We start from the raw sequence: 8,743 nt of genomic DNA on the forward strand, positions 1-8,743 counted from the left end.
TGTTCTTCTGCCTACTTTATCATACAGAAGTGAGAGTTTGGTATGAGAATAAATAAAAGCTAAATGCAATGGGAATGGGTTACTTAAGAAGCATTCATGATAAAGCAAGAAGAGATAAGATCATTAATGTATAGCTGCTGAATTAATGTGGATTGACCATAAAAATGAGACTTCCACCAAAGGAACATGTTAAACTGATATGATCCAATCTCAAAACCGAGGGAGCTTTAGAGCTCTCTGACCTTAGTTCTTTTCTTGCAGACATTTCAGTACCCAAACTAGATAAAACCATCAACTCTAGGACTAATAATGTTACCAATTTGGGTACTGAAACGTCTGCAAGAAAAAATCCAAACTCAGAGAGCTCCTCAAACCTTTCACTGTGAGCTACAAATATTCTTCTTGATTGAAAGCTCAAAACCTAATACATATGACAGAAAAATGATAGTCAAGAGTAAGACTGAAAAAGCTATTGTTCGGCAGAATTGATGAAATTCTTAAAAAGAGAGGATTATATCAGCCTTACCAGGTAGACCAGACAGGAAGCACTACTTGAGCTAATTCTATTTTCTTGTAAGGCCACATTTACAGAATCTTATAAACCTGAAAAGTCTTTTACAGTGCAAGAAACTGAACCTCTTGCCCTCCATTATGCAACTGTGCACTCGCTTATCTGATGGTTTCCTAGGTAGCATCTTTGTCCCCATCTCCTATGGCCAATCCTACAAAGCATTAAAGAATAACTGCTCAACATACCGGTTGGGAAGTTTAAAAGACAAAATACATGAATGATTGATTTGGTCATTAATAATCTTTACTACGATCACTGGCCTAGAACGAAACAATCAGCTTCACAAAAAAGAATAAAAGGACAAAGCATGGAATGCCAAGAGATAGGAAGAAAGGAAATACATTATCCCAAAAGGACAATAAAAACACCCTGAGCTGTAAACAATTTCTAAGATATCAATAAGAGCGCATATGACATTTACTGTAGTATAGTATGTTCATATAGCAGGGTATTTAAAGTAGAACCTAAATCATAAATAATAAAAAAAATTAAAAGTAAAATACTGAAGCAATGTATGAATCAGTGCATTGATGTGGAAACTAGCATGGTTTTCAAGAACAGAAATATGCTAAAGAGGAGAACAGAATAGAATAGAATAGAATTCGTTATTGGTGTGATTTGACACACAAGGAATTTGTCTTTGGTGCATATGTTTTCAGGGTACATAAAGAAAAATAAAATACATTCATCAAGAATTATAAGATACAACACTTAATGATAGTCATGGTTTACTAATAAGCAATCAAATCATACGAGGAAACAAATAAAACAATATACATTGTAAAGATACAAGCAACATGGTTACAGTCATAAGTAGGAAGAGATAGATTCTAGGAACGATGAGAAGAATAATAGTAATGCAGTCTTAGTAAATAATTTGACAGTGTTGTGGGAATTAGTTGTTTAGCAGAGTGATGGCATTGGGGAAAACTGTCCTTGTGTCTAGTTGTTCTGATGTGCAGTGCCTTTTAGTATTGTTTTGAGGGTAGAAGTTGAAACAATTTTATGTCCAGGATGTGAGGGGTCTCCGTAGATATTTTCACAGCCCTCTTTTTGACTTGTGCAGTATTTGTTGTTGTTGTTGTTGTTAGTTGCGAAGTGATGTACAGGTCCTCAATGGAAGGCAGGATGGTAGCAATTGGTTTTTTACAGTTCTAACTATCCGTTGAAGTCTGTGTTTGTCTTGTATAGTTGCAGACCCAAACCAGACAGTCATAGAAGTTCAGATGACAGACTCAATAAACCTGTAGAACTGAATCAACAGCCCCTTTGGCGCAGAAAGAACATTCTTTGTTGTGCTTTTTGATGACTTTTTTATGTTAGGTGTCCATGACTATTTAATTAATATTATAATGAATATTTTTGGAGAAAACTGAGTTTAAATTTCATTTTTCCATAATAAAACAAATTAATACTATTGTTAGAAATAGTATCAGAAAATGCTATTGTTCTTTGCCTTTAATTTGTTTTATTCACTACTTTTTACTATTTTTATGTACACTATAAAGTTATTTACCTGAAAAGAGAATAGTTGTGGTTATGTATGTACAAAAAAGTGAGAACTATTATTAATTTGAGTCATGAACCAGTACTAAGTCTAATATCACTGGGTTGCCATTGATTATTATTTTGATGTTAGTCAATCTTCGTTCCTATATGTTTTTTAAAAGTAGTTTGTAAATTTCTAGATCAAATTTCTAGATAATCTCTTTATAGTCGTTTTAAAAGGAATATGAATAGGATTTATTAGGACATTCTTCAAAAAATTTAAGAAATAGTTTAACATTACTTTATGTTCTACAAGGTGTCTTGTTTGTTTTGTTCTAGATTAAATTTGTAGATCCCAAAATGAAGAATTGTGCCACTTTAGCAGGTACAGGAGAAGCAAGCAACATAATTGGTTCCAGCATTACCACATCAACTTTTAATGAACCAGGAGGCCTATGTGTAGAAGATGGAGGAAAATTCCTTTATATTGCAGATACCAACAATCATCAAATTAAAGTGATAGATTTAGAAACTCGTACTGTTTCACTGGTAAGTTACTATATTAAAATATGGATAGAATTTTCTATTTGAAATAAATTATTAGAACTAAATTTAATTCTACTACCTGGATTGCATTATAGTGCAATTATTGTAGTGTTTTATAATGGCCTGGCAAACAGATTTGCTTTTGTGTTAAGGATATCCTGTTAAGCTTAAAATAAATGTTCCATCTGTTTTAAGAGGTTAGAAAGGACACTACTGCCGAGATAGAAGAACCTCGGCTTTCAGAACTTATTTTTACATAGATATTGGGGGTATGATTTAATCTCTCTTGCTCTATTGAGCTGCTTTAGGAAACACTTGTTCCTTCTGTCCATTTTCCCATAAACTGGAAATAAGGCCCATATTATTGAATCTTTTGAATACAAATGAAGTAAATATTTGGATTTATTAATATTAGTCTGAGCTCTACTAAATTAAGAACTTTTGCAGCTTGAAAAAGTCCATTAGGAAAATGGTGAGAAGGGATGGGGTATGCAGTAGATAGTCTTTCAGGTCATATTATCAATACCACCTCTAAGTCTTGCCTGTATGATGTTCAGAAAGGATGACAGCCCTGCATATTCCCAACGTACCTCAAAGAATGTTCTACAGTGCTGCTTCTGTTTGGCCATGTCATGGAAGCCACCTTTCAGGGCATTTCGAAGTCAATTATACTTCATTATAATGAACAACGTTATTTCCCTTTGCTGTACTCAAGCCAGACAATAAAACTGTCAGTATAATAAATTCATAAACAAATAGTTATGCATTAAAACGTCATAAAATCACACATAACATTAATAAAAGTAAAAATCGTATAGCATATTCTTTTATTTATCATCTGAAGCTTCAATGTCATACTCGGAGTCTGTTTATCATAGACACATAGTGTTGGAAAGAGTCCTGGATATCTTCTAGTCCAGGGGTGGCGAACAAGTTCGACAAAAAGAGCCAAAATTTTAAACTGTGAGAGTCAGAGAGCCACACCACGCAGTGACCTGCCAAAACAGACAAACACTCACACAAAAGCATATAATTTTAACAATAATATATTAAACACATGTATAATATAACATGCTCAGTCAGGTGTTTTTTGTTATAAATTTTTATAAACCCATTAGAGCTGCTGTATAACTTTTAAATCCATAAATAAGTGGAATCTCTGTCCACCTAACAACCTACAAGATTACTTGATGACCACAACCAGGAATGCCACACTTGCAGTCATTAAACAAAGCAGTCACATATCTCGCTTAATGACTGCTTTGCTCAGTGACGAGATTGTGATTGTAAATCGAGTACAACCTATACATGGGTAAAGCCTGGTCCTAATATTATCTTCCTTTAACCTAATATATGTATTATAATATATATATGAGTTTGGATTATCTTTGATATCTATTACAATTACAGGCTGTGAGAAAAACACTCGTAGAATTTTGGGAAATATACTAACCATGGAAATTCAATTAAATGTTTTCTCCTATTTAAAACTCTGCTGCTCCTGAACCCAGAGCTTCAATATGCAACCATTATTATTAATTTGAGCAATCATTAGAACCTCACCGGAATCCTGCAGCAACTGTGCTAGACTTTGAAGCATTATTTTTTTGGGCGCAGCAGAGGGCGCTGTTGAGATAAACCCGGAAGTACGGTCGACGCGACGATGCTTGCCTGTGCTCCACCAGCTCAAAGCTGGTGGAGCGCAGGCAAGCGTTGTCGCGTCGACCGTACTTCCGGGTTTAGCGCGCGATCCGAGCCACAGTATACTAAATAATGGTAAGAGGCAAAGAGCCTCATTTATTTTGGCCGCGAGCCGCGTGTTCGCCACCCCTGTTCTAGTCCTTCTATTTAGCCAGGCTGGAATTCTCATACCATCTCAAACAAACGGCTGTCCAATCTTTACCTGAAAACATCCAATGATGGAGCAGCCAAGCTATCCATGTTTAAGAATTCTCACAGCAAAGAAATTCCTTCTTATTTATGTTTGGATCTCTCTCATTCATATTGTACTATTCAGTGTTTTGAAGAATAAATCCATATCGTCTTCTATGACACACCTTCGAGAATTAGAAAGACGGGTATCATGTCTCCGCTTAAATTTCTTTCAGACCAAACATTCCCAGTTTTTAAAATAATTTAATAATTTCAGTTTAGGGGCTCCCTGATTCCAACCAGTGTTTGTGAAGCACAAATATTACGTGGGCTTATTCCTTGCACTCTGGACTCGATGTTCATAATATTTAGACTCTATCGTCTTCTTTTGGTTGTTAGCTCACCACTTTCCAATTTGTTTCTTAGGCTTTGATAGCCCAAAATGGAACATGATATTCTAGTGCAATATGACAAGTGCAGCATTGAGTGTAACAATTACTCCTATGTTTTAACACTTATATCTCTGGATATATAGGTCAAGATTGTACTGGCTGTTTTGGCAGATGTTTAATCTGTGGTTTATCAAGACACTCGGGTCCTTCTTATAAACATTCACACTGACCAAATATTGCCTATCTTGTATCTATATTGCTGCAACATCAACAGAATGGAAGAAGCTTAATATATATAACATTGCAATTTCCTGTTCATGTAATCTGGAGTAAGCAGCACTGAATTTACTGAGTATTGCATTGAAATCGATTTTTAAAATGTAATTTACTTAATGTATTTGAGTAGTGCTTCAAGTGCCAAAGCATTTTGAAGCAATTTACAATAAAAAACATAAATGATACATAATAAAATTCTATATTACAACTACATAAACTAATATACATGCATACAATACATTTTATTCAATACAAAATATATTCATTAAAAATGAAGAGGAAAGGGGGGGGGGGAGCTTTCTTCCAACATTCATACTAAGAAGGCCCTGGGAAGTAGAGACTTATCAACAAGGGTCTAAAATGACAATGAACATAGAGAACATTCCAGATCACAGCTATCACCACTGTCCTGCATTGCCTCATGAGGAACAACTGTCTGGACCACATTTGGGTGATGTCTCATTCCTTTCCTTATCTAGAAAGGTTCCAAGGAATCAGCTTATGCATCAGTTACTTGGTTTTTGCTGAGGTTGACAATAATTCAGTTTGCAATACTTGCTCTGAAAATCCCATCTGAATCAGCCTGATAGAGACATTTGTGTTTTTTTCAAACTTTAGAATATGAAATTATATTTCAAAAATTAACATTTTCTATTGCTTTGATAGCTTCCTCTTCTACATATTGACACAGTAGACTCTATAACTAGAAGGAGTATTAAAATGACTGATAAAACAGAACTACCAAGGCTCCCTAAATCGGCTCCACATTTTCAGCTACCTTCGTTGACTGTAAGTCCAGGCCAAGCACTTCAGTTCGTGCTGATGCTCAACTTGCCTCCAAATACTAAACTGACTGAAGAAGCACCGAGTGCCTGGTTCTTTACTGCAGAAGGTAAAAGAGTCCATGTTCCTGTTTATAGGGGATATATGTTAAGTCTCTGTTTCTCTGTTATCCTAATACATTGACTTAGATGGTAGAGGCCTGGTATTTTTTAAAAAAAAATCTTACAGATACATATATCATTATCTTACAGAATTTTCATTTAAACCCGACTTTCTTACAGTAATTTTAAATTAAATGTACAACCCATAATTAAAACATTTTATTTATAACGGTTTATATGACCTAAGTTTAATTACAATCTTGTAGGCACTTGGAAAAAATGGAGCTGGTTGACCTAGTTAAATCTTTATCCCATTCACAAGGAGGCTGCTTTTGAGTAACAAAAAATGGCTATTTTTTTAAAAAAAATTACCTATATATAAATATCGAGTTCTTTCATTTGCATATACTTTTTTAATAAACTTTTGAGTACTTGAATAATTACCGTATTTTTCAGACTATAAGATGTACTCCCCCCCCCCCCAAAAAAAGTGGGTGGAAATGCCTGTGCATCTTATAGAGCAAATATTGCCGGGGGGGCATTGGTGTGGCACTGATCAGCTGTTCTAGGTGGCAGGGATCTTCGCCGCCGCCCGTTCGCCGCTGATCACAATGGCAGTGGTGAAGGGGCCGCCATTGCAAATGGGCTGCCACGGCAAGCACACTAGCCAGATGAATATCAGATGGATGCTGGTAGGTAGATTTTCTTTTTCTTGTTTTCCTCCTCTAAAGCTAATGTGCGTCTTATAGTCCAGAGCGTCTTATAGTCCTAAAAATACGGTATATACTTCAGCTTGTTTTTCCTGTATTGTGATTTAGTTCCTGCATTAATCTGATTCTGTCCTGTGAAAGTCTTCCACTGATTCCTCTATAGTTGTTTTACTACAAACCATAATCATAATATTTTATGATTAGATGAAATAATCAAATCATAATAGACTACGTTTTCTTTTCTAGGTAATGAATGGCTACTTTGTGATCCTCATAGATCTGGGACAATTGCAGATATATTTGAACAGCCTATAATCCAATTTCAGCTACCCACTAACTGCCTGTCAGCTGAAGCTTTATTGTCAATCAATGTATGCCTCTATTACTGTAGCAAGGACAGTAATGCCTGCATGATGAAAGGAATCTCATTCAACCAGCCTTTCCACATAGCAAATGTAAACCAAAAAAGCATAGCTCCAATTGAGCTCACATATACATTTTAATTTTAAGCACAGCAAAGCAAAAAACCATTTATAGGCTTATTTACTTAATTTTTACCGCAAAACAAGCTTAACTTTTGCAATATTATATACTGTATGTGTTATTGCATGTATGAACTTAAAGCACACCTTGAAAAAATGTATGTTTGCATAAATGGAATGTGAGAAATCATGAAACTGTACCTTAGTACCTTGTTAACTTATAATATAAGCAATAAATACTAAAGGGTTGGGATCACTCTGAAAAAAACAATCTAAACAGAGAAAAGATCGATTTCTATCTTCAGAGAACAATCTTAATGTTGGAAATTCACATTCCTTTGATTTTTGTACCCTGTGTTGTATAAACATTTGTCATCGGAAGCCTTGTTCACTGTCACTCATGCCTTGATCACCTGCTTGTTGAATTACTGAAGTGATTCTACATGGACCTACCCTTAAAGATCACTCAGAAGTTACAACTGGTCCAGCATGCAGCAGTGTGTGCTTGAGTTTTGCCTATGTTCAACCATTGCTGTGCAAGCTATATTAGCTTCTAGTTGTTTTTTGGGTGCAATTCAATGTTGGTTATTACTTTACAGCCTTAAACGGCTGTAGGACCATGTCAAGATCCTACCATCCTACCAGTCCATCCTACCAGATCAGATAACCTGGTCAGGCTAGGTCCCTTTTCTTAAATGTTACCTCTGATGGAACCTTTAAGACAACACTTTCAATCGCTGCCTTGACCCTTTGAAACAGTCTGTCCCTTGATATTTGGCCCCCACCTTTTAACTTCTGAAGGGCTAGTTCTTTCCTCAGACTTTGGGCTAGAATAGAACTGAGCCCAGCAAATGTAAGTTTATAACATATTGCAGCGGTGTGGTTGGAATATATGGTGGTGTGAGGTTTAGTTGATTTTATTTATATTGTGTCACCGAGAGATTTTATGTATAAGAAAGATGGCCCAAGAGTTTTATAAATAAATCATCAACATTTTGTTTCAAATACAAGCAAAATAATGAAAAATAAAATATGCAGTGAAAAATAGTTTTTAACAAAAACTAAAGTTTTTTTTAAAAAAATAATATTTAAACCACATGTTCCACATATATTTGTTAATGACTTACATAGAGTAACTTTTATGTAAAAGCTAAGTGAATTGATATTTATAGCTATTAATAATATTTTTAATAATAAAACCTGAAAAATTAAAAGGATGAAAGGCTGTTTTTATTATCTACAACCATAAACTGCTTGTTAAGACTTATTTTCAAAGAGAGAATGTATGGGGGTGGGATGGGGTGCACGGATGTGTGTGGTATGGTAGGATATGGTGTATGGTATGGTATGAGTTTTAAACAATATTTAAAACTCATACCATACAGTATAAAACAGTATAAAGGAAAGATACAAAACAGATCACATTCCAAAAATAATACTACTCTTGTCAAAATTATATAGAATTTAATACTTCACCAGCAATCCGTCCTATCATGCAAACTACTTTTAAGAATTCTTTTAA

At 34.9% G+C, this 8,743-nt stretch overlaps 1 protein-coding gene across 3 annotated transcripts in view; it reads left to right on the top strand.

Moving 5' to 3' along the window:
* NHLRC2 (NHL repeat containing 2) overlaps positions 1–8,435 on the top strand; it is a 33,596-nt gene extending 25,161 nt beyond the window's left edge. For all 3 annotated transcript variants that reach the window (XM_081956470.1, XM_081956471.1, XM_081956472.1), the window contains 3 exons: positions 2,399–2,608; positions 5,812–6,037; positions 6,986–8,435. In XM_081956470.1, the coding sequence (XP_081812596.1) occupies positions 2,399–2,608; positions 5,812–6,037; positions 6,986–7,242 (693 nt within the window). In that variant the 3' untranslated portion in view covers positions 7,243–8,435. The remainder of the gene's footprint in view (positions 1–2,398; positions 2,609–5,811; positions 6,038–6,985) is intronic.
* Positions 8,436–8,743: the final 308 nt, after the last annotated feature.

The sequence above is a fragment of the Natrix helvetica genome (genome assembly GCF_964273705.1).
Source record: "Natrix helvetica genome assembly, chromosome: 5".
Classification (NCBI taxonomy): Eukaryota; Metazoa; Chordata; class Lepidosauria; order Squamata; family Natricidae; genus Natrix; species Natrix helvetica.